Consider the following 27,001-nt stretch of genomic DNA (forward strand, 5'->3'; position numbering starts at 1 on the left):
TGCCTCGCGCCGTTCTTCTCTTGCCTTGTGACCCACCTCTTCTGTTGTGTTTCCTTCCCCCCGAAACATGGCTGAGGAGGAAAGAGCGAATGCCCAGTGGCAGCCAGTGCTGGAGGCCCCCCAGGGGGGCAAACCTGTGCCGTGTCTGGGGGCTCACGTGTCTCTCCAAGGCCCTTGAAACAGCACTGCTCCGAGAGGGACCTTTCCCATGGCACACGTGCCCGTTTAGGTAGCAGACCCTTCACGGCGCTTTGTGAATCCAGCTCCGCCCTGGAAGGGCTCGGAGCTTGTATCTCACAGCGGGGCCCTTTCCGAGGGAAGCTGGCTTGTTTCTGAGGGAAGCTGGCATTCACTCGGTTAGCGTGTTCTTGCATGCCTCGCCCACCCTCAAGCGGGTAGCGGCTCCAGGCAGCGGTGAAGCTGTGGCTGGTTGTCCTTGAGCGAGACAGAGCGAGCGAGAGAGAGCACACACTGCAGGATGGAGAGGTCTTTGCAGTGTTGGATTTATGCATAAAGATAAAAGTGCAGGGTAACATGAGGCAAGAGTGGGCACCGCTGGAAGACACGCGACCCCCTGCCCCACAGTGGATCCCAGACAAGAGTTCGGCCCCTCACTCCCCCCCTCCCACCTCTCACCTGCCAGCTCTGCTTGGCTGTGCCCAGACTTTGAGGGGTGCCTTGCCCAAACACAGGGGAGCGATTGCCCAGCAAGGTCCCCTCTTCCCAGCAAGCAATCCCCCAAAGAAAGCTCTGCCGCGGAGTGGATTTGGCACCCGATGAAGGGGAGGCTCCGGCAAAGCTCTGCAGGGCCGTTGCCCTGGCCCCATGGACAGATGGGGTTGTGTGGGGGCCGTCCAAGCAAAGTTGCCCCCGCTCTCCCGTGCAGCTGGAATGCCCCAGTCTGGGCCCGAAAGGCCAGTTCCGCGGTTGGTGGACGGGTGCCCCAGTCCAGCGCATACAGAGGGCGCCAGGCTGGACATGGCTGTGGCAGGGCAACGTTCTGTGGGGCGCCACCCCAGGACCCCATTTCCTTGCCCCCCTGACTGCTGCCGTCTCCCTCTCGCGCAGAGATGGCCGAGTACAGCAGCCTGCTGGACAAGCTCGCCGAGAGCATCACCAACGAAGACCTGGACCAGCTGAAGTCAGCGTGCAAAGAGGACATCCCCAGCAAGAAGCACGAGGAGATCGCCACCAGCAAAGACTGGTTCAGCTTTCTAGAGAAGCACAAGAAGTTAGACAAAGGTGGGAGGCTCGGCGGTCATGCCTGTCCGGCCCCACGCAGGCGCCCCCCCCCCCCCCCCCCCCCAAGCCCCGCGGGGCGGGGGGGGGGGGGGCAGGCCCTCCCCCCCCCCCCCCCCCCCCTGGCCCCCCCCCCCCCCCCCGCACTCCCAAGCGCTGCGTGGCCGGAGGCAGAGGAGCAGTCCTTCCCTGCTCGCTGCCCCGGCATGGCTCCGTCACCGCCCTCTCGAGGGACACGTGGGAAGGGCCCTGCACCACGCGGGAGCCCGGTCGCTCATGCGGCGGGTCGTTCGGCCGGCCCGAGCCCAGACCAGGACTCCGCGGGGGTCTGGCGGCCTGCCTTTGACACGGCCGCAGAACCCGTGCCGGGCAGGCCAGCGCGTCGCCGCCGGTCCGTGGGGCCGGTCCCGCCACCTCTGTGGAGGGTGGGCGCAGCAGGGGTGGCGCTGCGCAGGCCGCGGCCTCCGTGCCGCAGGGGGGCTTCTCCCTCGGGATCACCGGGGCACAAGGAGCGCTCGCCTGGCCGGCAGGAAGGGGCTGCCGGCGCCGCTGGAGGGGCCGCACGCCCCCCGTGCCTCCGGGCGAGCACCCAGCCGGCCCGGCCCCTCCGCGCCTCTGCTCCTCCGGAAGGCGGGAAGGGAGGTGAGGTGGCGTGACTCAGAGCTGGCAGGCCGGGCTGGGGGGAGCAGGTGGCCTGCCTGGCTTGACAGCTCCAGGGGCATCGTGGGACGCTCACGGCCGCGGTCCAGCAGCAGGGCCCCCGCCTCCCGGCCTGCAGACCCCGCGGCCCGCTAGGCGCTTGAGCCCCAGCGTGTGCCCGCGACCCCCAGCTTCCCCTGCCGGGAGGGGCGCCACAGATGGCTCCGTGGGGCCGGATGATGTCACGTGCTTTCTGGAAGGAAAGCGGTTTCCTCGGGCAGGGCGACCGGCTGCCGGCTGCCTCTCCTCCTCCTCCTCCTCCGACACACAGGCGCTTCTACCTCTGCACGGAGAGGCCGCCCACGCAGCGGTGCCATGCCGAGCGAGCGGCTCACAGGCACACGACGCCCACGCACGCAGTCACATGCCTCCAGAGGCTCACAGTCATCCGTCACACCGAGGGCTGCAGCAGGCCCCTTGCTCACTCGCACACCCGCCCACCCGCACGCACACACACACACACACACACACATCCACGAGGTTGCCGGGCCTCGCCAGCGCGGAGGCGAGCGGGCAGCCCAAGCCACCGGTCCTCAAGCAGGGGACGGACACAGGAGGGGCCGTGGGGGGCCGGACCCCGCGTCCCAGTGGGGCTCGCCCGCCCGGCCCCTGCTCCGCCTGGGCATCCTCTGACCTCCGACCCGGGGCTCTCCCTGCAGACAACCTCTCCTACATCGAGCACATCTTCGAGATCTCGCGCCGCCCCGACTTGCTCACCATGGTGGTCGAGTACCGCACCCAAGTGCTGAAGATCTCCGAGGAGGACGACGTGGACACCAAGCTGACACGCATCCCCAGCGCCAAGAAGTACAAAGGTCGGTCCCTTGCTTGGGGGCCCCTGGGGCAGCCGGCTGTGGTGCGTGGGCCCAGCTACTGGCTTGAAAGGGGATGACTAGAGGTCGGTCCGGGGCTCTCGGCCACGATGGGTAAACGGAGCTTCCATGTTCAGAGGCAGCCTACCTGAAAATGCTGTTCTCCAGAGAGCCGGAGACAGCGAGGGGGCTGCTGGTGGGCTTCCTGTGGGGCCTTTGGTGGGCCGCTTTGGGGAACGGGGGGCTGGATGAAAGGGCCCATCCTTGCTCTGACCCAGCGAGGTGAGACTGACCTTTCCTCCCTTCTCTTTCCCCCACAGACATAATCCGGCAGCCCTCTGAAGAAGAGATCATCAAGCTGGCACCGCCACCCAAAAAAGCTTAAAGTAGGGAGGAAAAGGAGGAGGCGGAGGAGGAGGAGAAGGGCTCAGGTCCAAGGACAGCCACCACTGCCCCCCACCCCTGCTTCCCCCCCCCCCCCCGTAGCTGTTCCTCTTTCCTGTCTTGTGGGGGGGGCAGCCTGGGCCACGTGCAGCGCCTCAGTCCCGGCCCGGCTGCCACCCCACTGTCCCCACACATGTTCCGCCCCCTCGGCCGCCACGGATGCAGCACCCCCTTGGGGACTCGTGGGACACGTGTGGGGGGCTTGCCAGCCCCCTGGAGAGGCGGCTGCCCCCAGCCGAGCGAGCACCCAGCGTCAGAGCCGTGATCTGTTCAGGGAGTGGGGAGGGAGGGCAGTGGACGTGGAAGAGGGAGGCGAGGGCAGGTCGAGGAGGAGGAGGAGGAGGAGGAGGCACCGCCACCGGGCTGCTTCCGTCAGGATCCGGGGCTGGGAAGGGCGTGAAGGCTTCGGATTACAGGGGAATGCTATGGGGAAGTCAAGAATTCGGGGAACGGGGCCTGTGGGAGTGAGCAAGGGCGCTGCAGAGCAGGGCAGGGCAGGGCAGGGCAGGGCGGGCAAGTGAGCGGGGCGGCTGCTGTTCTCAGCCCAGGTGCCCGAGAGGGCAGCTTCCCACCGCGGGGCCACCACAGCCAAGGATCTGCGCGCTCACGCCCTGTGGCCGGAGCAGGGGAGCACGGCGAGGCGCAGGCTGCAGTGTGGGGTGGGAGGCCCCTGGGCTCCGCCGCCCCCCGCCACACCCTCCCCGCACTCCCCCGGCCCGCTCCTCTTGCTATGAGGCCCGAACAGCAGCCGTGAGGCCTCACCCGCCCCCACGTGCTCCGGCCCCTGTGCCAGCCCCTCGGAACGAGGGCATTTGGGGCTGGCGCTTCCCCAGCTGGGAGGTAGCACTCCCGGCGCCGGCAGCCCCCGAGTGCCGTTCTGGTTTGGCAAAGCCGGCCAGGCAGAGGCGGGGGAGCCGGCTGGGGACGGGGCAGAGGGGTGGCGGGGCTCCTCCCTGGGGGGCCTGGGGCAGGCGAGGGCCGGGGAGAGGCAGTGCACCAAGCGGGGAGCGCGGCTGAGGCGAAGGGGGCAGCGTGGAGGGCAGGGGCTGGGGGCCCGTCCTTCGGGGGAGTGCTGGGATCAAGGCTCGCAACCACCGCGGCTGGGACAGGGGGTGCCCCCTCCCCGAAGGCCTGGCCCCTGAACACCGGGATGGAAGAGCAGAGCGGGGAGGCGGCTGTGGGGCACCCACGCATGCACACCAAGACCCCCCCAGGTCACTTCGTGCCTTTCCGTGTGTCGGCTGTCCTTGTGCCTCTCCTTGGACTCGCTCCGGGGGGCCTTCTTTGCTGCTGCGGTCAGAGAAGGGCCCCCCTCCCCTCCCCTCCCCTCGCCCCCCCGTCGCTTCTGCCCCCGGCACCCCCATGCGGGCGCAGCCTCGGTGCTGAGCAGAGCCGCTGGCCGGGTTTGCCCAAGTTGCCTCGGGGGCCGCTCCCCCCGCTCTCCTGCAGTCGGTGCTTCTGCTGGGAGAAGGCATCTGTGGCTCCTGCGCAGACGGCTGGAGGCGCCCGGGGCTCTGCCCCTCCATCCGGGCCGCGGGGCCTGCTGCGGGGTCGTGGGCAAGGGAGCCCCCCGCCCGGCCCCTGCTGCCTACCCTCAGGAGCCCACCGCCATCCGCCTCTCCCATGCCGAGGGGGCTTCGCGGTCCCCGGTCGCGCTCCAGACGGGCTCCTCACTCCTGCGAACTCCGAGTTCCCGGCCTGGTCCTCCGGTCCCAGAGACACCGCAGCCTGGGCATGTGCAAAGCGCAGCCGCGTGGCGTGTTGGGCTGTCCGCACGTGCCCATCCTGTGCGTGCCGGGACTGCGGCCTCGATGGCCAGACGCCACACAATGTCAGAGGACGGCCGCGGGAGCCTCCGAAGCCCCTCCACTCACTCGGGGGGGTGCCTGTGGCCCCTGCAGCCCTGCCCCCCCCCCCGTCTCTGTGAGCTGCAGCTGGCTGGAATAAAAAGCCGGCAGGGGGGAGGGACACGTGCGTCGTCGTCCCAGCTAAGTTCACGGAGGCCGACCAGCACGGATGGATCCAGCATGCTTCCTGTCCCAGAACGGCAGTGGGGGGGTGGTGCTGAGCGGTGGCTCCGCTGCCAGGCATGCCTCCCACGCAGCCCCCACCACACATCGTCGTCGTCCGTCTTGGGGGGAGCAAGAGTGGGAGGGAGCGGCGGGGAGGGGAACGCTTCTAGCTTAGAAAACAACCGCGGTGGGACTCTCTTCTGTTGCATCGGACTGCCTGAAAAAGTCTAATATATTTTCTATTTAATTAATTTCTGCTCTAACCTGTACTGTGCCTCGTGGTTTGTCAGCCCCCCCGCCCCCCCCCCCCCCCCCCCGGGCCCCGCCCCCGGGGTGCTTGCCCCGCCCCCGGGGGTTTTTCCCCCCCCCCCCCCCCCCCCCCCGCAGCAGGGCCGTGCTCCTTGGTGTTGCTGACCCGGCGCTGGGCTCTGTTCCCGGCCGCCCCGCTCACCTGCGGCTCCTCTCAAGCAGCCCGGGCACAGGTGGCGTGGCCCTTTCCGTGCGTGGGTACCTGGCGGCACCTCTGTGCCCCTCGGTGTGCAGAAAGGCGAGGGGGAAGACCCTTGGCAGCCCCCTCCTGAGGCCGAGCACACACGCGAGGGGCCAGCCTGTGCACTGAGGCTTGAGGGCGGGGAGGGGGAGGGGGAGGGGGAGGGGGGTGCCGCCGGTTCTTCTAGCCAGGGCAACGCGCCTCTTGGGCCGGGCCAGCACCCCCCAGTGGGAGACGGGGGGAGCAGTGGGCCGCCAGGGGGCAAGATGCAGGACCCTCCACCAGGTGCAAGCGGCTCTGTTTGGACAGCGCGCAGCCCGCCCGGTCGAGGCACCCCAACCGTGAGACCCCAGACTGCGGGGGCAGATCTTTCTTTGGCGCAACCTAACAAGCGAAAGCACGGGGGCAACTGCGAGGGCTCTGGGGCCACTGGCAGGCAAGCGGTTGCAGAAGAAGCGGAGCGGGCGCGAGGGGACTTGAGGAGGGCCCGGCAGGCCGTGGCACTGCCGTGCCAGTCCGAGGCCTCAGGGAGTGCCGCGAAAGTTTCGGGAAGCGGAAGGGGCGATGCTGCCCTTCCTGGAAGTGTAGACCTTGCATCGGGAAAGAGGCTTCTCCCCGCAGGAAAAGCCACGTCCTCCAACAGCCAAGTGCCCACAGAGGGCCTTGCTCCCAGGAGGCCGGGCGGATTTGGGCCGCAGGGCGACCACACGAGCCACGGATCGGTGCCGCCAACTGGTGCACTTGAAGGGGCCTGTTTTCTCACTGCAGGTCTGTGTGCCACCGCAGAGGCAGCCCCCGCGGGTTCGCCGCTCGCCCCGTGGCGCAGGGGTCGCGACTGCCCGAAGCCCGCACGGGCACAAGGGTTGCGCCGCCTCGTGGCGCATCACCACGGCCCCGGATCAGCCTTTTTCTCGCTGGATGATCATAACTGAACAGTTGGTGTTGATGTCACTGCAAATTAGCAAATTGGCATGGGGTAAAAATAGCGTCACCAGGAGAAAAAGGCCAGAATCCAAAGTGAGCAAACAGCTCAAAACAAAACCAGGAACAAAGCAGCTGGCGGAGCGCCGCCTCAAATCGCTGTGCACCGGCAACGCTCGCCTTGTTGCTCGTGGCCGCTCTCCTTTCCTGTGTGGTTGCCTGCCTCCTGGCGGGGGGAGGGGGGCCCAAATGCCTATGATTCCCTTTGCAGCCTTTCTGTGCTTTCCCTGATCTCTACCATCTCCCCCCCCGCCCCAATAAATAAATACGTAAACATGCAAAGGAAGAAAAACCCCAACAGCTGCAGGAGGGGACGTGCCTCGCAGCAGCCGCCGTGCCCTGCCGTCCCTCGCTGGGGCTGAGAAAGGGCTGGGGCTGTGTGCCCCTCGGCGGGAGGGCCACCCTGCCTCCCCCCCCCACCAGGAGAGGGCCCCATCGGGGTCGCTCCGTCGCAGCACGGCCCGCGTGACGCGCCATCTCTCTCCCTCTCGTCCATCCCTGGCTTGCGCTGGCCGGCTGGTCTGTGCCCGGCCCCACAAGCGGGTGCACCCATTCCGTGGCCTGGCAAGCCCCAGCATCCCCCACGGGGCTTGGGCGCTCTCGCCCGGGAGGCCTCCCCTCCCAGCGCCAGGCCCGCGACGAACACCGGAGCTCGGGCTGCCCGAACCAAACCCATCCGTGAGCCACATTTGAAAAACGCATCGTCACACAAATGCTAAACGTCTTGCCCAAGGGCTGGCCACCTTGCGTGTGACGTGAGACCCTTGAAACACCTCCAGGACGGAGACAAACGGGAGCCCCCCAAACTGAGCCCAAGGAGGCCGGCTGAGTGGTGTTGCCGCTGCCCACAGAACCGCTCCAGCCTCCCCGGCAGGCTCCAGAAATGGTCCGTTTCTTTCGTGATCCCCTGCCACGTTCACACACCAGGCCTTCATGCCTTACACTGAACTGAACAGGGAGGCCCTGGAACTTGGCAAGTATTTAAGACGGGACCCGCACCATTTCCTCCCGCTGGTTTTCCAAGCGCATGCAGCCCTCCCGATCAGGCGCGGCTGGCAAAGCTCGAAGGCGTGAGCCTCAGCCCACTGCAGCCGGACAGGATGCGGCCGGGCCTCCAGTGCAGCCTGACGAGTGAAAATCGGGCACGACTCTCGCCCTTTTCTGCCAGCGCTCTCTCCTCCCCTTAGTGTTCCTCTACCGTGATGCTCAGACCGTGCTAACTGTGTGTACATATATAATATAAATTTATGTATATTAAATATATTGTGTTTAGTGTTTATTTATTTTTGTCAAGTGGACCAAATAACAAAGCAACAGACAGCAAACAGGAACCGTATCACTATTTCCTTATCACTCGAACGGCCTTTTCAATCAAGGCAAATTTCCAGAACGGGATTGGAGTCCGCGACGCACAGGGTGCGGGCCCGGCTGTGGGGACTGACCGGCCTCACCGCGGGTGGCCGCAGGACCTGCTAAGGGAGGCCCGTCCCCCCCGGCCACGCGGGCAGCAGACTGGGCGGAACCGAACCTGCCAGGTTGTCGCGAGGCTCCAAGGGGAGCTGCCGTGCTAAAGCCGCCAGGTCTGCAACCCGCACAGCCTCCCCGCGCTCCCTGGGGGCAAAGTTGCGCCCCGCTTCCCAGAGACATGTCACCGCCGTGCTTGCTACCGAGCAGGGGTGCTTGCGGGAGGCCGCTCTGCTCTTGAACCAGCCCCCGAGAACCAGAGCGGCCCGTGGCGCTGTAGCCGGGGGGGCTTGCCTCCCGCATGCTGGCGCTGCACAGGCGCCCTGCCCTCAGCAACCGCCCCTCCTGGGGGCTGCGCCCTCCACCGCAGACTCGCGGCAGCGCAGTCCTGCCCCGTTGTGCCCGCCAGCATCCCTCCGCCAAACCGTCCCGTCGCCCGGGCGGGCCCTGCGCCGGCACCCCTGCACACGACTCTGCCCGTGGGGGAAGGCCGGAAAGGCGCTGACCAGACCGCCACCCGCGTGCGGCAAACCCAGCACCGCGTGGCTCGGCGTTCTGTTGAAACCACGGCGGCGAGTCGAGCGGCTTGAGCGCGGCTCCCCCACGGGGCCCAGCCCCGCGGACCCTCCGTTCCTGCACGCGCGTGCCGCAAGGCGCCCGCTACCGTTCTGGCCTTGACCACTTTGCCTAGGCCGGTCCACTGCCCCGAGCGGGTGCCCTGCAGCGGGACGTGGGGCGGACGCACCGGGCCGGCCCAGGCCCCGGCCCCCATGGGTCCCGTGCTGCGGCCGGCTGACCCTTCTCCTGCGACACGCACGGCCCTCCTCTCACGCGTACTGACCGGACATCCCTACCGTCTCCTCGAAGTAGTGAATTTCCTACCAAGGTGTTTTCTAAATGTTACTTTACTCAAAACTTGTCATAGCTGGAAAATACTTGTGTTTGTTTTTTTAGAGTGAACAATCGCTTAGCTTACTTGCTCCCCTCACCTTTTCTCTCCGAACTATGAAGCGTCATTGTGCTAACAATGGAAATAAAAACGGAAGGCATTCCCACCCAACGCGTGCCTGTGGTCTTTGCCATGCGATTCCGCGCGCCTGCGGGTGACGGAGCCGGACTTCCCTCTGCCGCGCCCAGGCAGGGATGGACTCTCGGTCCCCCGGCCCCACTGCCGTCCGCCCCCCCAGCCCCCAAATGAGGCAGGAGTGCTGCAGTGCCTGCAGTCCTGGCCCCGAGGAAGAGGAGGCTGGGGTTGAGGAGCTGTGCTGCTGCCCCGGAGCGCCAAGACATTCCCCACACCTGACTTCTGAGAATAAAATGGGACAACAGCGCGGAACTTCACACGCCGATATAGGATATATTCATCTGCTTACCAGACATCAGTCGGGAGCCTCTTTAGATCTGGGACTAGGCTGCTGGATGCTAAGTGAGGTTGGTGGAAGCAGGCCGGGCTCATGCTCAGCCTGTCCTTTTCCGGCCTGCCTTGAAAGAGGGCCCCGCCTCTCGAGGGGCTTGCAATGGCCGGTGCCGGAGGACCTTCTGGAAGAGTCCTTCCAAGAGATGCTGCAGCTGCTTAGCTTGATCAAGGGCCGCGATGCGCGCGCACGGGCCGCAGCACGGCGCTGCTGGGACAGCAAAACGTTCAGTCGGGCTGAGCAGAAGCAAGGAACAGCGAAGCTGCAGGAAACGCGTGTGAAGTCTCGCCCGCAAGAGACGGGCAGCGGTGCAGCCGCGGGGGCTGGACGGTCTCCCCTCTGCAGCACTGCAGTTCCAGATCACGCAGCTGAAACGTGTCCTGGGCAGCCGTTTCACATACCACTGAGACTCTCTGTCTCTCAAATCTTTATTGCATTTATATAATATATATATTTAAACTTTTACAATAATTTTAACTTGATAACATCCAAGTTTAATTTGGTTCTCGTATTGTTTAATACATATAAAATTAGGCCTCTAAACAGCAAGAGGGGAAATTTGTTTTCGAAAACAATAGATTATTCTTAGGAGGAAGAAAAAATGAAGAACTTTCTGGCAAAGAACTGGATCCTACAGCCACTTGGTTTGGAGGGCCAACAAGCCCCCACTTTAGGTAAAGGGGGGAAGGGGCTGTCCGTTCCCAGACCTCTGCATTTAAACTCTTTAAACTTTATGCTCCAAGAAACTCAGCAAAGGGGCCTTCTAGACAGCAAAGAAAGTTTCTAGATCGCAAAGGAGGTTCTCTGTGCCTAGAACTGCCTAAGAAAAAAAACACAAACGAAAGACAAATAGGGGAGTGAACCCTCCGCCCCAAACTTAATCCAAAAAGCTGAGTCCAAGTTGGCTCGCTTTGGAAGCAGCATGCAGCAGTGCTCCTCGGGGGTGCCGGGGTGGAGGGGAGAAAAGCACAACGCCTCCACCAAGAGGCTGTTTCGGGCTCACACCAACATCTCAAGGGAAGGGAGGAAAAACTAACTCAACCCACTCAAAAGAAGCTTCACGGGGGACAGGCGACAGGGGCGCCCAAGCTCCCTGCGCCTCTGGGAAAGCGGCGGACTCCTCGCGGCCCCTCGGCTTCTGCTTCCACCGGCCCGCACGCAGAGGCCGCAGAGAAGAGGCGGTGCTGGCAGCCGGCGGCTCCGCGCCACCCGCCACTCCAGCCAGCGCCCCGCCTCCTGCCTCCTCGGCTGGCACCAAAGCGGGAAAAGTCCAAGTGCAATTATGCCAAGCTGATCGCCCAGGCAAGTGACGGCTAACGAGGGCTGGGGGAGGCGGGGAGGCGGGGGGGGGCTCTTCTTTGCAGGTCAGTAAAAGCCGAAAAACGTGGAAGTCAGAAGGGGTGGGCGCGTCGCCCCACGCCTGCACCCCTCCCCCACCCCCGTCCCCCGACCTCTGGGGCCTCTCAGGAAGGCATGCACTGCACCCGGTCTGGGCCCTCATCTTCGTCCGATGTGTCTGAGGAGCTCGAGGAATCGTCCGAGTCGTTGTCCGTTGCGCCCGTGCCCGGGTCTCTTCGACGCTACGGAAAAGAGGCGCGAGTGCAGGGATCAGGCCCAGGAAGGGACGGGGGCCAGCCTAGCAGCAGACTGGCTCTGGGAATGGGTGCATGGGAGGGAGGTGGCCCGCACTGCAGGACGGGGCAGCGGGATTCCGAGGGGACGGGGCTGCTCCAGGCACGAGGGTAGGGGATCGGTGGCCCCGCCGAGGCTGCGAGGCCGGGGATGCTGGGAGTCGGCCCCGTCCTGCAGCCCCACCTCGACCCCCCGCCCGGGTCGCCACAGCCCCAACCCAGGCCGCCCCACAGGACACGTACCCGGCGGCGCCGCCTCTGCCGGAAGTGGTGCATCAGGAACCAGAGCAGGTGGCTCTCGTACGTATCGGTGTGATGCAGGCTCTCCTCGTCCCGCTCCCGCTTGTTCTTCTTCATCAGCTGGGGGGCGGCAGGAGAGTGCGGGGAGCGCCGTGAGCGCCGGCCCAGCCCTCCACGCACGGGCGCCCCAGGCGCCCCAAGCCCTCCCGGGAGGCTCGGGGAAGGGCCACCCTGCGCGACGCTTCACGCCACGGGGGGGGGGGGGGCAGGCCGGGGGCACTGTGTCAGCACCCTGAGCCGGAGCCTCACCTCCTTCAGGCCGGCCAGCTGCGTGGGGCTCTCCGCAGTGGGGGCCCAGATCTTGACGTCATGGTCCAGGCCGCTGGTCGCCAGGACTGGGAGGTGTGGATGGGGCTCCAGGCAGTTCACCTGCCATGGCAGGAAAGGAGAGGCGCACATTCAGGAGGAGCACCGGACCAGCCCCCCAAACCCTCTCGCTGCCCCGCTAAGCCTCGGGCAAGGCAGGGAGCCGGAGCAGCTGGGAGTGGAGACGACTCCCCGCAGATGCGCCCGGCCTTTCGGCCACTGCCGCGCACGTCCGCGCAGGAGAGAGACCGCCCCGTGGCGGGCAGATCAAAGCGGGACGGTCGTGACCGGCAGGGCTGGCATTGCACCCCCCGGCCCCCACGGCACCTGCCCATCAGCTCTGGATCGCACCACCCCCCTGCTGAAGTGCCCCCGCCAAGAGAGCCGCCTCACCACTCCGCCCGCGTCGCCATCCATGAACTGCACGATTTGGCAGGACGCCTTCTCCCACAGGAAGATGTGGCCACAGTCGCTGCCACTGACCACGAACTCGCTCTTGGGGCCGTAGAAGTTGACTCCCTTCACTGGAAGAAGCGAGCGGGGCGGGTTCAGGGCATGCGGGGCGAGTGCGGGAGCCGCCGCTCCCAGCCCGCACGAGGCCAGGCCAGTGCCCAGCTTCTGAGGGGCCCTGAGGGGTGCAGACAAGGAGCCGGACCACCCGCGGGCGACCCCGGCTCGAGGCATGGCACCTTCCCTTTGGACAGGCATTTAAAGTCCACGGCTTTTCGCGCCCTGAGTAGCGAAGGCAAGTGGCGAGGCGGGGACTGCACCAAGCTGATTTGCAAGTGCTGCTGAGCCCCCTGAGCAATCCAGGCGGAGACGGGGGGCTGCACTCTTCTCCTCATCGCTTGGGGGCACGCAGAGCACAACACAGCCCAAAGTCTGCGGCCCGGGGAGCCCTCCCAGCCTGCCCTCCACCCCGAGCAGGAACCACGAGAAATGGCGGCCCAGGAAGCGCCTGGCAGCTCCTCTGCAGAGACGGCTCCCGCATGGCTCAGGGGAGGGGGGCCTGCATGGGGGCTGCCCACCCGCGAGCCTGGGGAACCCACGCCCCACACGGGGGGGGGGCAAGGCACCTGTGGCGCTGTTACGGTGCCCCTTGTATCTCTTGATGTACTCTGCTCCGTCGCTGTGGGACGTGTCGAACAGGTAGATGTCTTCATCGTTGTAGCTGGCCAGGAGTTCTGCAACCCACACGCCAGAGCATCAAGGCAGGCCAGAGGTGGCGGCTGGGCTCGGGGGCCCCACCAGCCCCTGGGGGGAATCAGCACCCCACCCCATTCCAGGAATGCTGGCAGGCAGGCAGGCAGGGGGCTGAAAAGACAGTGCTGGCAAGGGCTTCCTCAGCCCGAGGCCCTGCAGGCCTCATGCACTCCTCTCCGGGCCACCCTGGCATGCCACGGGGGTGCGGGCGCCCAGGTAAGGAGGCACCCGGCTCAGAAGGCGCCCCCCCCGAGGAAGAGGCCAGGACGTACCGGAGCCGTTGTGGCTGTAGACGAGGCAAGTGACGTTGGCTTTCAGCTCGCTGTTTGCCTAGGAAGAGCCAGCAGGCAGAGATCTAGGCGGGCCGCCTCGCTCCCGAGGGCCCGCTGTGCAGAGGCGGAGGCGCAAGGCCCTGGGCAGGGCTGCCGCGGGCACCGCTGGGGGAGCCACGGTGGCCCCTCCCCGCAGCACCCCGGAGAGCTTCCCAGCGCCTCGCCAACCCGGGCGTTGTCCCACGGAGAGCTGGCAGCCGGGCACATGGGCGAGCCGGCCAGCTGCGCGCTCGCCCTTGGAAGAGCCGTCCACGGCCGAGCCGCCCTCCCGGGATGCCCGAGGCCCCCTGGCGCAGAGCAGGGGGCCGGCGCCGAGGCACGAGCTCCGTGGGGGGCAGGGCCAGCCATCCTCCTCCCCCCCGCCGGGCAAGGGCCGGCTGCACGCCCTCCTGCAGCCCAGCGAAGGCCACTCTGCGACAGGAGGTGCAGCCCGCCAGGGGGCTGCCTGGCCGCCCTGCCCTGGCCGGAGGCTGCTGCGCTCGCTTCACAGGCAAGGAGGCCGAGGCCTCGCCCCGCCCCACAGCCCTGAATGCCCCGTGCCCGGAGATCCCGCCCTGTCCTGGGAGAAGCGAGACAGAGTGAGAGCCGCTCCTACCAGGTGGTGGGGGTAGAACTTCTTCAGCACGCCGTCGTTCTCATTCTCGTCGATCTTCCGCTGATCGTAGATCCTGGGCAGCGGGCGAGGAAGGACAAGGTGTGCGCTGCTCCAGGACCCCCCAGCCGTGCAAACGGCCCCCGTGCGCTCCGGAGCACGTGCCTCTCCGGGGAGCCGCTGCCAACAAGACGCGGGCCCAGCGCAAGGGCCTGTGCTCCTGCAGCCTGCTGCCCCCTCTGGCAGGGAGGCCGAGGAGGGGCCAAAGGCCTGTGGGCAGCAGGCCACGGCGGGGCTCCCGGCACCTGGCCGGGCAGCCTCCTGCCCCAGGGGCAGCGGTGGGCTTCCGGCAGCTCCACCCTCAGCCCTGAAGGCAATCCCGGCCCCGTCGGCCGGCCTCAGCCCGAGCGGGTTCAGGATCCCGGAGGCGGCCCCCGCCGGACACTCCGGAAGCGGGCTGCCCAGGGCCCCTCCCGGCGGCCTCCTGGCTGCACGCCGCTCCAGCTCACCTGACGTACTCATCCCTGCCCCCCACGGCGAAGTGGTGGGTGTTGGCTGGGTTCACATAGATGGTGTAGAGGCCAACCTTCTTCCCCTTCTCCTTCGTCACAACCAGCTTCCTAGAACGGCAAAAGCGTGAGGAGGAGAGGGCAGGAGGGGGAGGCGGGCTTGACTCCCCCACGGGATGAAAAATGCTTCCTCCTCCCTGGGGGAGGGCAGCCCTCCTGGGAGACTCTGGGCCCAGCCTCCCGGAGCCGGGCCTCTCCGGCCAAGCCCCACCCTGGGGAGAGGCCGGGCAGCCTCGCCACAGGGCCCTGCTCTGCCCCCCCCCCCCCAGCTGCGGGGAGGCCGAGGGCGCACCGCAGGGAGACAGCCGCTCTGCAGCGCTCCAGAAGCTGAGTCCCAAGCCAGGAGGGCCCTTCACCAGTCATGCCGCGCTTTGGAGGGCACCGGACAAATCGGCGGCAGCCTTCCATCGTCTCAACTACACCAGGGAAGCCAGGAAAGGGCGGGAGGGACGCCCCGGTTCCTGCCCCGCCGACTGACTGCAACCGCCCCAGCCCAAGGGTGGTCGCTGCAGCCTCCTGCCCAGGGGCCCATGGCTGAGCCCAGGCACTTGGGCAGGGCAGGGCAGGGGCCTCCGGCGCCTGCAGACGCCACACTTACGAAGCTGGCCGGTCTTGTCTCAGGTCGATGGTGAAGACGACAGCATCTTCGCCGGCCGAGAGGAAAGTGCAGGGCGAGTCCGGCTCGAGGGCCAGCTGGGGCAGAAAGGCGCGCAGTTACGGGGACGTTACAAGAGGCCGCCCGCCCCACCAGCCCCCGAGAACGGCTCGCCTCGGCAGCAGCACCCCGCAGTGGCCCAGGCGGGAGCCCCGTGGTGGCCCAGGCAACCGTCCCCAGCAGGAAGCTAGCAGGTCTCCAGCTCAGCCAAGCCCGAGCAGGCCCAGGAGCCAAGAGGGATGAACGGCAGAGGCCAGGCAGAGTCCTTTTGCCCGGGGCTGGCAGCCATCACCCAGGAGCTCTGCCAAGACCTCGGGGACCCATGCCGCCTCCCCGCAGCTTGTGGTAGTCCACGTAGAGGGCGGCCACGGCTGCCCAAGGGTGCAGGATGGCTTTCCCCGACCCTGCCTGGACGCGTTGTCAGGGACTCGAATCACAGAACAGTGGAGCTGGAAGGGGCCAGAAGGCCATCGGGCCCATTACCCTGCTCAGCGCTGGACACCACGCTGAACCATCCCCCTCCGACGGCTGTCCAGGTGCTTCTTGGACACCTCCGGTGTGGGAGAGCCCACAACCTCCCTTGGCAATGGGGCCTATTCCCTTCTGCTCTAACAGTCAGAAGTCCTTCCCGAGGTCCAGCTGGAGTCTGGCTTCCTGAATGAGCCCGTGATGCCCTGCCCTCGGGGATGATCAAGTGAGCCTGGCCCTCCTCGCTACGACAAGGACTGGTCGAGTGCGCTCTTCTCTCCCCTCATTCTTTTCTTCTCCAAGCTAAACCTGCCCAGTTCTTTCCGTCTCTCCTCACACGGATTCGTCCCCATCCTTGCTGCCCTCCTCTGAAGCGCCTCCAGCTCGCCTGCGTCTTTCTGCAACTCTGGTGCCCAGAACCGGAGACAACACTCCAGAGGCGGCCTGACCAGAGCTGCGTAAAGGGGAACTAGCACTGCGTGGGATCTGGAAGTGATACTTCTCTTAATGCCGCCTGAAGTAGCATTTGCTGTTTTTGCGGCTGCGCCGCGTTGCTGACTCACGTTCAGCTTATGACCCATGACAATGCCCAGATCCTCCTCGGTTGTGGCACTGCTGAGCCACGTATGCCCCATACTGTAACGCCACGTTAGGTTCCTTTTTCCTGGTCACAGAAATCGGCATTTGCTTCTGCTGAACGACATTCTGCTTTGAGCCCAGCTCTCTGGCCCACCAAGAGACCCCTGAACCTTCTTTCTGTCTCCCAGGGGAGAGGCTGTGCTCACAGCTCTGCATCACCCGCACACCCGACCATCGTTCCCTCACTTCCTCGGAAGCAGGCCGGACCGGAGCCACGGAGGCTCCCCACGTTCAAGTCCAGCAGTGGGCGCCAGGCGAATCACGCCCCTCTCCGCTTGGCTCCTTTGCCCCACGGGCCCCCCGCCCCCCGGGGATCTCGCTCCCGCAGCAGGACCCCCGCGCCGCAGCGCTCACCTTGTGTGCGGAGCTCTTGTGCTGGGCCACCCGCTTGGTAGTCTTGCAGCACTGCGTGGCGGAGAGCTCGGCGACGCGGACCTGGCCGTCACGCGCACAGGTGGCGAGGGTCGAGTCCCCGCTGTTCGGGAGGAACTTGGCCTGGGGGCGGGAGAAGGGCAGCGGGGGTTGCCGGGGGCGGGAGAGCCCCGCCGGCCCCCCACACCCGCCGGCCCGCCCAGCGGCGGCGAGGCCCACGTGCCGGCCTCACCTGGAAGACGTTGCTCTTGTGGCCGCTCTCGAACTGCAGCACGGGCTGCCGGCGCACCCAGTCCCAGACCAGCACCTTCAGGTCGTCGCTGCCGCTCGCCAGCCACGTGCCGCGCTGGTTGAAGTGCAAGGTGTTGACGCAGCCGCTGTGGCCCTCCAGGCCGTACTGCAGGCACAGGCGCTGCACGAAGACGCGGGCGCCGCAGGCCTCATGGATGAAGTGGGCGCTGGAGCCCAGCGTCCGCTCGCGGAGGGCCTGCAGGGCCCGCCAGCGGCTCCGCGGCAGCGCCGAGGTCTCCGAGGCCACCCAGTCCTCCAGGGCCTGCTCCTCGTCCGAAGAGTCCCGGTCCCGGTTGGTGCGCTTGCGCTGGGCCCGCTGGCGGGGGTGCTGCACCTCGGCCTCCGGCTCCTCTGGCTCCTCCGGCTCCTCCTCCTCCTCGTCCTCCCAGTGGGAGACGTTGTAGGTCCGGTTCAGCCGGGTGAAGATGTAGGGGCTCGAGTTGTCCAGGCTGTCCGAGTCCCTCTCTTCCGCGGAGCTCTCTGTGTACACACGGTCAGGCCCCACTTCGTCGCCGGTGAGGCTCGGGCTCAGGTCCGATGCCTCCACCTCCACCCCGGAGGACGTCTCCCGCCCTTCGGTGGCCCCGGACATCTCCTCGGGGCTGCTGGACAAGCTCCCTGTCAGGAGGAGCAACGGCTGAGGCCCCAGGCAGGCCCCGGGCCAGCCCGTCACCCTGAGGAGCCGGGGCCGGAGCCCCCGCGGCTGGAGCCCAGCCCCCGCCAAAGCCTCCCAGTCTCCCAGCGTTGCCCACGAGGGCAGCAGCACAGCTCCGCCAGGGGCCCTTCCTCCCGCTCCTCTTACCGTTGGGTATATCTGTATTCCCATCTGTGCTACTCCCTGTGTCGGACATCTTGTTTCCTTGTGAATTTGCCCTGCAAGATTTGGGGAAAGAGAAAGTAAGAAGTTTGCAGGCAGTAGCTGAACACTTCCGTCTCTGGTTTCCAGGGACATGGCACTCCTGCCCCGGATGCTTTCGAGGGGGAATGTTCCGTACTACTTGTGGCTTTCCACAGAGTTAAATAAGAGACTATGACTTTCTAAAAAGACAGAAGCCTCGAAGGAAGGGCCCGTTGTGCAGAGACCAGCTTATCAGGAGGGTCCTCTGGCCCAGTGTAAACCATCCAGCCAGACAGCGAGAGGCCGGCCAACCAGCCCCGATCCCCTGAAGGCCGGGGCTCCACCATTCCCGCTCTGGCACGCACCCTAAAGGGAGCACCCTTGCCCTGGCCACCTCCCCTCGAACGCTCCCCCGAAGCCACAGTATCAGAAGCGGGTGGGAAGGCCTTGCAACCACAACCAGAACAACATGGGATTCCAGTCAGCAGCTCTCCTTTGTCCCTCCCTTTTCCTTTGTGAGAGGATGAGATCAGGGAACAGACAGCACTGTGAGCATGGGAAAGCTGGGTTTCGCCAATGGGGAGCCACTCAAGGGAGGGGCCAGGAAGGACCATCCCAAAGACCCCCCCCCCCGAAAAAACTGCAGCGGGGAAGGGTATGAAGGGAAAGCGCAGCAACTCATCATCCAGCAAGTGATTCGAGTGCTGGCTCCATGGCTGCCCAGCCGAGGTGAGGAGGCATCCCGGCCAAGCCCCAGAGAGACGGCCATAAGCAGATAAGGGGAGGCGGGGGGAGGAGGGTGGCCCTGCCAGGTTACTCCTGGCTGCTGAGGGAAGCCAGAGAGGGAGTGAGCCGCGTGGCCTGCGCAGGAGGGGAGGAAGAAGGGCGGCACTAGAGCCTGCTGCAGCGAGAGGCAAGCTCTGCCCCGTGCAGAATCGGAACCATGCCTGGGCCTGAGCTTTGGGTGGGGGCTGGGGGGTGGAAGAGGTGCCCAACACCCAAATCGAGAGACAAGCCGCTGGTTCATGGGGCCACTCCATCCCAAAGGCCCAGAGGCTAAAATTCGCGGCAACCCCGAACAGGACACCATCCTCCGCACCCAAGGCCCAGAATCCCCCCCAAAGGTGTCCCATCCCACAACTGGGAGAATCGACCCAGAGATTACCGTGCCTGAATGCCCACCTTTTCCCCACAACCATCCTGTGCTCCTATCCATACTGAGGCAGCCAGAAAAGTCTGGGCTTGGAGGTTTCCTGGGAAAAAACTCAGTGCGAAACCCCAGGCACGCCGTTCCTAAATGTGTGGTACAGGCCACTGGCAGTACGTCGCGCTGCATTCTGAAGAGCAGGCTCGTGCAACCGGGATGCACAATTTCCAGATTCATAAAGGGGCATGTGGGGGCAGCGTCTTGTGCCCAGAAGTTCGTGGTGAGGGCTAAATCACCACATGCATAAGCTGGCATTCATTTCTGGAGGCGTAACTTCATGACTGACACTGTGTCTTCCCCACCCATGAAAACGGTTCAGAGCAGACCTCCGGCCAAAATGCATGACCCTTGTCTACATGGCAATCGTGAGCAACATGTGGTGATAAGTGAGCTACTTGGCCTCAGTCCCGTCTATGGCTTGGCCCCCGCTTGATCAAGGCCATACCATCTTTTAAGATAAAACTTGCATTTTGCACAAGATAGGAACACAGGATCAAAATAACTAGTTGTGGGACTAATATTCCTAGTCTGTGAAATAGTTGGTTGAAAAAAATTACTTCAAGATTAGTAGGACGCTGCACCCTCAGAGGATCCATCACTCAGCGGTTCTTTACTTCCCCACGATCTTAAGCAGATACTAATGATGTCTGAGACACTCACCTTTCCCGCCCCCTCTTGTATCAGTGTAAATCCAGGAATATCTAGGAACTGGTGCTATGGAACCGCTGTCAAACTGAGTGGGGAAACAAAAGACAGAATTTAAGTTGGATGGTTTGCTGGGGACACTTAATTTTGCTCCCCTAGAGACTCCAGGTCTGCACTCAAGACTTCTTTAGTTCCAGCACTGGAGAAAATGGATCAGCCTGGGAACAGTTGCTCTATTTATTTGTGGTGAGCAAAAACGGTTGCCAGGTGAGTAACTGGAGAAGGGTCACTGTTGATGTGCATTAGCAAGGTTACTGCAACAGTCTAAAATAATGATAGTTTGCAAATATGTTGGTAAAACCCACAAACTGTTTGGGATCCAATATTGGACATCTTTGTATATTATGTGCTATGTTAGATGTAGGTTCCACTGTTTCTTAATAGAACTTACTCCAGATAAGTAAGATAAGTATGTATAGAATAACAAACTTGATTATGCAAGCCATTGCAAGTTTATCGTTATTCGCTGCTATTATAAAAGCATCAAATGAACAGCTCTCTTAATTTAGTGCACGCACGCATGCACACATATAGGTTTTCCACATGCATGCACACAAGCGCACATTCATGCAATAACTAAAAAAAGATAAATTGAATCTTAAACCAAAACATTTCCATTTCTGCTCTCCTCAGTTTCTCTGATACATTTGTAACACAACAACTGAACAAGGTGATGGTGGAAACATTTTGTTTTCAAGAGTTTGCTCTTTTGTCAGTCACTAGTGGTTCGACTGCATCCTTCTGAAATCCCGAATACACCCGCCTGAAGTGCTGTTGGGAACTTTAAAAATAACCTGGCCTGTATTTCTTTATCTGTTGATCTCGCTCTTGAGATCTTTTGCACACAGAGAGAAGTGCAGTGCCCACTTTTTCGTTTTCTCTCACTGTCTACTTGTCTGGAGAAGAGAATGGGGGGCTTGCCCTCCACCGGAAAAGCGCGTGAGATTGCATACGGTAACACAAAGGTTATCCTCCCATCTCTCTGCCTGCCTGCCTGCCAACACACGTCCGCGGTGGCGGATGAGGGGAGAGGAGAAAGAGGAGGAGGAGGAGCACCTTCCTCCTCCTCCTCCTCGCTCGCGCCGCCGCGTCGCCGCCGCCGCGGCGCCTCGCCGGACTCGCTCCGGGCGCCAGCCCCAAGCGGCAGGGCTGCGGCGCGGCCTGGCGGGAGCTCCGAGCCTCGCAGGATCCGTTGGGCCCCTGCGGGCGGCGGGCGGCAGCCCCGGCCCAGGGCTGCGCTGCTGAGGCTGCCGGGCCAGCCGGGGCCCCGGAGGAGCCGTGAGGGCGCCCGCGAGGCCGGCCGGGCCTGCGCCGGGGCCCCGCCGGTCGGCCAGCCCGACCCGGCCCACCCGTGCCCGGAGTGCGGCCTGCAGGCCCCGCCCCCGGCGACGCTACCTCGGGAGGCCGCCCCTCTGCCCGCGCCTCCGCCTCCGCCTCCGGCCCCGGCCCCGGCCCCGCCGCTTCTCCCGGCGGCGGCGTCGCCCGCTTCTGGCCGGGCCGGCGCTGCCATTTTATCGGCCAACCGCGCCCGTCCCCTTCCGCGGCCGTCACCGCTCTTCCGGCAGCCGCACTTTACGGGCCCCGCCACCGGCCCGCTTTGCGACACTTCCGCCCGGGGACCGGCCGAGGAGGAGAGCGGCGGCACTTCCGTCCCCGGGGAAGGGCGCCGGGCACCGAGACGCGCGTGCAGAGCGGCACCCCCGGGACCTCCAGCGAGCTTGTGCGGTCCCCCCCTTCTAGCGGGAAACTAGCAGTTATGGTAATCGAGGCTCCACACACACGACACATCCTCTCCCTTCGCTTTCCTCTGTGCCACTCGGCTGTTTCCTTGCATCTTCTGGCTTCCCGAAGTGCCAGTCAGGGAATCGGCTCTGTTGGGCGGCTTAAAAGGTCTTGTGATGCCTCGGAGGCCAGGTCACGGGTGCCACTCCAGCCAAACAAGAAATGCTCCCTTCACGAGGGTCTGTGCTTTCGCCGCCGTAGCCCAAGGGGGCTGCTGCCCCTCGGCATGGCTCACAGATCAGCAGCAGTTGTCAAATGGGAGCATGATGTGACATATCTGGGCACACCTCGTATTGCCGTCTCTTGGAGCTCTTTCTTAACCAACTCTCATCCAGGAAAAGGAGGGCTCTGAGGGTGTGCACACCGTCTGTTACCCCCGGCCCGTCTCACTTTTTAAAATGTAACTTTTATTACCAAAAACAAAACTCTTTTGAGAGCTGCATTCCTGAACCAATTAAATGTCACTTATGGATAAGGTACCTAAAAGTAGTGCTCAGATTGGGAGCATGAGTTACCAGCTTTCAGCCTTCTGATGCAGGAAAGGGAAGCAGATTTCCTCTACGGGCGCCAGACAAACTTCTGCCAACACCCAGGAGCAGCCCATGCCATCGGGAGCTTGCTTTGAGTTCTCAAAGATACACGAGCCAACAATTCACTCAGAAGTGGCTCAGGAGAGGGTCATGACAGCTCGACAGAGAACTCCTTGGTTTGTTTACTTCCAAGCGAGCTGCTTTGAGTCCACCGGGACCTGTGGATTTGCTTGCTTCCCTGCACACGTGCCTCGGATTACAACCAAGGCTATGGATGAAACCCTACCAGGAAGACTCCGTGCAAAATCCCGGTGTCAGTCAAGTAAAGGACAGACAGATGTCTAAGGATCAACTTCCACCTTTATTTGAATAAGTAGCCCTAGCAAAACACCCAGAAAGCTCTGCCAGTTCCAACCAGGAAAGGAGCAAGAAACCCACCACTGAACTCAGCCTCCCTCCCCTGCAGCGCTGGCTGAGATGAGCCGTCATCTGGCTGCCTCTGTGCGCATCTTCCAAGGCACCCCACACTGCTCAGAGGGTGGAAGCAGCTTCCCCCCCCCCCACCTCTTGGCGCAGGGAGGTCAAGAAGGGAGCAGTGTTAAAGCAGTGACGGCAGGGTGGGACGAGGCGGTTAATTAAGAGCGGGGGAGGTGTACCCAAACGGCAGCGAGTGCTGCGCTGGGTCGGAACAACGGAAGGCAGGGGCGCGGAGCTGGGCAGCTCGCACTGCGACGGCGTCTCAGCAGCACCCACAAGTAACCGATTTCTTGCCACTGCTTCAAGGCCCTTTCAAGTGTCAGGTGCAGAAGGGATTCTGGTCCTGGGCCCACTGAGCTGCAGGTTTCCAAACCGAGGGGCACAGCCAGAGTACAAACAGCAGCAGCAGCACCAGAAGCAGGGCAGCAGAACACCCTCCCACCCCAAGACCCCCAGACCCGATGCGACCCAAACTACAGACCCACCGCTAGCACAGGGGAGTTGCATTTCCTCCTCCTCCTCTCCGCTGCCAGTCGGCGGCCCTCTCACCTGGCTTGCCCCTTCACAGGCCACGCGGCAGTCCCAAGCCCAGCCGAGCCTGATCTGCCCAAGTCCCATGTGGCCTCCTGGTCCACCGAGCCCTGCAACACCCTCCAAGGCATCCGGGGACAGTGGCAGAGGCAGGGCCTCGAGGGCGGACAGCTGCAGGCCCACGGCTCCCCCCGCTCACGCCTGGGTTCTGCAGCGCCCCACACCCTGCACCAACAGAGTCAGTTCGATCCCCGGGAGGCACCCGGCGACAGAAGGAAACGCAAACGAGATGTCACCCGCAGCAGCTCCCGCCTGGCCGCCGCCACCGTGCTCCTTTCCGCCTGCTTGTTGTGGGGGGGGGGCTGCTCACATGATCCGGCACTGCTCTCCGGTGGTGCTGGCAGCCTCGGGCAGATTCAGGCCCTCCAGGTCGAAGTTCAGGCTGGGCGGCTGGATGTGGAAGAAAGGGGGGGGGTGAGCAAGCAGGTGGAGAGGGCAGCCCCCCGGGGGACTCCTGCTGCTGGCGTGCAGAGCGGCGCTGGCGGGGGGGCACTCGGCAGGCGCAAAGGCTGCGTCCAGGTCCGCCGGGCCGCGGAGAGCCCCAGGAGCTCAAGCAGGGCTGCCGGGAGCAGGACGGCATCTGCACTCGGCCCCAGACCCACAATCCGTGCTGCTGAGGGCACAGATCGGGCAAAAATGGCGCCCGGCACGTCTCCCCGCCTTTCATCTTCAGGATGCCTGGATTACGTGACGGGCCTTTCCATCTTGTTTGTCTGCCATGACCAGCGCCAGGCGCTCGGTCAAAGCGGCTGAGTTTGCTCTGGGGGATGAACGGCGTCGATCGGTCCAGCGCACGTCTGGCTCAGTGAGCCACGAGGCCTGGGAAGGGCTGCGGTCTTTGTCCAAGGCAGCCACGCAGAATGCCGAGCGAGAGGACGCCTGCCAAGCTTCTGCCAGCAGCTGTGCCTCTTCCTTTAATGCGGGGCAAGACTTGCCCCTTTGGGGGGCTTGGGGGGCACTTCCAGCCTGCCAGCAGGGAGGCAGCTCTGTCTTTTTCCCGAGGCTCAAAGCTAACGGCCCTGCCGGGCTGGGGACGAAGAGCCCAACGGCTGACCTACCGATTCTCCAGCCAGTTCCTTTGGCGGGTGTCCCAGGTCCTGGAGCTGGAAGGCAGTCAGAAAAGAGCGGCATCAGCACAGACCAATGGTCAAGGTCATTTGAGCTGTGACAGAGCTCTTTCTCCGGTCAGAACAGAAGGTTGCTCCGGAGTTATACTCTGCCCAGGACAGAAGGGCTGCGCACAAGCCCACGAGCAGCTGACAGGCGAGGTGCCCTCTGGGACCGGCCCGGCTCACCTGCTGCATCAGGTCCAGGACCAGCTCGAAGCGGGCCCTCTGCTCCGCGTCACCATCCGTGGGCCGCTCGGCCTCAAACTGGGCGCAGATTTTGCCCATGATGCTGTGCTGCTCCTGGTACTTCTCGTACTGATCTTGGGGCAGGGAGTCCCGGTGGCTGCGCAGCCACTCCGGATACTGGAGGGGGAAGGGGGACGCCAAAGGTGAGGCGGCGGGAAGAGACGCCCCCCGAGACAGGGCCAGCTGCCTTGTGCCTGGCAGGGCGGCCACTCCACCCCCCGGCCATTTGCGGGGGCCTCTTTGCAGCTTTTCCAGCTCCGCATCCTCCAGGAAGTGCCCGGAGCACACGCTCCCGGAGGAGGCCCCCCACCGCTCCACGTGGCGGGACGGCGGCCGGGCACAGCCTGGGGGCGCACTCGCCTTCTCGGCGATCTCCTTGAGGGACGGGTAGAGCACGTCCTTGGAGAGCAGGTTCTGCATGATGCTCTGCATGAGGGGCAGGAGGCTGCCGTCGCCCTCGCCCTCCTCCAGGCCCAGGCCCTCCATGGCTCTCGCCAGCTCCTCCTCAGGCACGCCGGAGTTCTGCAGCAGGGAAAGGGCAGCCCCGCTCATCAGGCAGGGAAGCCGCATGCAGGAGACCCTCGGCCCGCGCCAGCCCCCGAGCCTGCTCCCCGGGGCAGCCACAGGTGCAGCTGGGCCTTGGGCTGCCCACTCCAGCCCCACTCCAGGTGCAGCAGCGGCAGGGAGAGTCGGAGCGTGGGCCCCTGGGGGTGGCAGGATGGCGACTCTGCTGCCCCCCGCCCCCCGCCCCCGCTTGGCGAGGCTGCTGGGAGCTGCCCAATCCCACCTGATGCTTTTTGAGCGGGCAGCTCAGCCTCTCTGCACGGAGCCAGAAAGGGGGAGGAGGAGGGCTGGGACCCCTTGGGGCCCGGAGGGAGTTCCCGGGGCCAGGCAGTGGCCTCTCAGCCCAGGGTCCCCACCCTCCCTTGGCCCCAGAGAGGCTCTCCAGGGCTGCAGTTCAGTGGCGGATGCTCCCCAAACACCAGCATGCTGTGGCTTAGGGCAGCTGAGCCTCTGGGGAGCACTTCCGGCTGCCAGGAGGGGAAGACGGCGAAAGCCAGATTTCTCCGAAACCGACCCGGTTCAGGGAAAGGGGGTGGGCAATCTGGACAAGCTCGGGGGCTTCGATTGGGCCACCTCCCCAGCCCCCACACCACTGCCCGTGCCGGCAGGGGCTCACCTGCAAGTCATTGGCGTTCTTTGCCAAGCCGCTGAGCGTCTCCTTCAAGCAGGACGTGAACTCCTGCTGGGAGCCGGGGTCGCTTCCTGCAGAGGTGAGGGGACAGCCAGTGAGAAAGGCAGCCACGTGCCGGCGGTGAACACCCGGCGCGACCCCAGGCTCGTCAGCGGCAAGCACAGAGGCTTCCCTCCCAGAGCCACGCCGTGTCCGCACTGCCCCTGAAGCCCGGCAAGCAAGAGGGCAGCCGGGCCCGCAGCCGGGGGAGCAGCAACAGAAGCCCCGGGGCCTTCCCACGGGCAGCCCTTCTGCCCCACCAGCCCCTCACCGACTCGGCCGGCTGCCTCCGAGAGCTTCTGGAACTGCTCCACCAGGTGCGGCTCCTCCTCAGCCAGCTCCTTCATGGCCTTCTCGAACTCGGCGGTGGCCTGCGAGGCCAGCTCGCTGTCGAAGAGGTCCTGGAAGAACTTCTCCTGCGAGGCAAAGAGCGACTCCTGGAGAGGAAGAGGGGGAGTTGCTGCTCAGTTGAGCGGCCGCCCTTGGCTCCAGGTCAGCCCGCCCGTCGGAGCGACCCCAAGAGCAGGGAGCCGAAACCTTCCCCTGCCTGCCAGCCAGCCAGCCAGCCAGCCAGCACAAGCCGCTTGCTGGGCTCGCGCTTCCTCAGCTTAGGAGAGCATCCCCAAGGCCTCCCGCCCCAGTTCAACCTCGCTCCACGTCCTCCTGTAGTATCAGGGGGCCAGGCGCGGGGACGGACGCCGCGCAGGGACGCGGAGAGGCGGCGGGGCAGCGATCCGACCCCTCGCCTGGACCGGCGCTTGCTCGGCAGAGGAGCAGGCGGAGGCCCCGCGCTCCCTCAAGGCCCCGGCCCTCGCCGCGACGCCCGGGCACGGACCGCGGCTACGGGCCGGAGCGATTCGCCGCTCGGCCGGCGGGGCTGACGCAGGGTCTCCGTCGGCCCCCGGGCCCCTGCAGGGCCAGACCAGCGGCGCGCCCGGGAGCCTGCCCTCTCCCTCCCCGCAAGGCACGGGGAGGCCCGCGCGGCGCTGCTCGGCTCCTACCTTGGCCGCCTCGCCAGGCGGCTTCTCGGCGCCGCCGCCGCCGCCGCCCCGCCCGGCGCTGGGCGCGGGGGCCGGGGCGGCCGGCTTGGCCTTCTCGAAGTCATCGAGCGCACCTGCAGGGGCGCAGCGAGAAGGGCGAGCTCAGGGCCGGGGACGGCGGGTGGGCCTGCCCTTCGCGCGCTCTTCCGGGTGCGCGAGGCCGAGGCCGAGGCCCGCCCCGCGGGAGCCCGGCTGCTCTGCGGCGCGCAGCGTTTCCCAACGACGCGCACATTCCTGTCTTCTGAACCGGCGACGCGGAGCGCTGTGCTCGTGGCCCCGGGACACGCGTGTCAGAATGGCAGGGCGCGTCCCGCAAGGGCCCCCGCGA

The 27,001-nt window shown here is 65.0% G+C and overlaps 2 protein-coding genes across 2 annotated transcripts; one reads left to right on the forward strand and one right to left on the reverse strand.

The window, feature by feature from the left end:
- The first annotated feature begins 1,067 nt into the window (after positions 1–1,067).
- PEA15 (proliferation and apoptosis adaptor protein 15) lies at positions 1,068–3,498 on the forward strand. The gene is made up of 3 exons (XM_044422614.1): positions 1,068–1,242; positions 2,598–2,753; positions 3,071–3,498. The coding sequence occupies exons 1-3, from the start codon at positions 1,071–1,073 to the stop codon at positions 3,133–3,135; spliced, it is 393 nt and encodes a 130-aa protein (XP_044278549.1). The 5' UTR covers positions 1,068–1,070; the 3' UTR covers positions 3,136–3,498.
- A 6,472-nt stretch (positions 3,499–9,970) lies between these two features.
- On the reverse strand, positions 9,971–26,201 carry DCAF8 (DDB1 and CUL4 associated factor 8). Its single transcript, XM_044422633.1, has 20 exons — positions 25,905–26,201; positions 25,580–25,665; positions 24,760–24,921; positions 24,340–24,516; positions 24,103–24,147; positions 23,353–23,434; positions 20,721–21,308; positions 19,620–19,641; positions 17,717–17,787; positions 16,856–17,532; positions 16,606–16,746; positions 15,088–15,182; positions 14,430–14,540; positions 13,924–13,996; positions 13,269–13,326; positions 12,870–12,977; positions 12,187–12,317; positions 11,737–11,856; positions 11,431–11,547; positions 9,971–11,136 (listed from the first exon to the last, which is right to left on the reverse strand). The coding sequence occupies exons 1-20, from the start codon at positions 25,978–25,980 to the stop codon at positions 11,020–11,022; spliced, it is 3,057 nt and encodes a 1,018-aa protein (XP_044278568.1). The 5' UTR covers positions 25,981–26,201; the 3' UTR covers positions 9,971–11,019.
- Between the last annotated feature and the right edge of the window lie 800 nt (positions 26,202–27,001).

This window comes from Varanus komodoensis, unplaced genomic scaffold, assembly GCF_004798865.1.
Source record: "Varanus komodoensis strain SLA01 unplaced genomic scaffold, ASM479886v1 scaffold132, whole genome shotgun sequence".
NCBI lineage: Eukaryota > Metazoa > Chordata > Lepidosauria > Squamata > Varanidae > Varanus > Varanus komodoensis.

Bases quoted from the DNA above. Each gene is read 5' to 3' on its own strand.
- PEA15 (XM_044422614.1), top strand. From the start codon at position 1,071: ATGGCCGAGTACAGCAGCCTGCTGGACAAGCTCGCCGAGAGCATCACC. The intron at 1,243-2,597 runs GTGGGAGGCTCG...CTCTCCCTGCAG, and splicing joins GCACAAGAAGTTAGACAAAG to ACAACCTCTCCTACATCGAG. The intron at 2,754-3,070 runs GTCGGTCCCTTG...TTTCCCCCACAG, and splicing joins CAGCGCCAAGAAGTACAAAG to ACATAATCCGGCAGCCCTCT.
- DCAF8 (XM_044422633.1), bottom strand. From the start codon at position 25,980: ATGAAGGAGCTGGCTGAGGAGGAGCCGCACCTGGTGGAGCAGTTCCAG. The intron at 12,978-13,268 runs GTACGTCCTGGC...TGTGGGTTGCAG, and splicing joins CTACAGCCACAACGGCTCCG to AACTCCTGGCCAGCTACAAC. The intron at 12,318-12,869 runs GTGCCTTGCCCC...CGCTTCTTCCAG, and splicing joins GCACCGTAACAGCGCCACAG to TGAAGGGAGTCAACTTCTAC.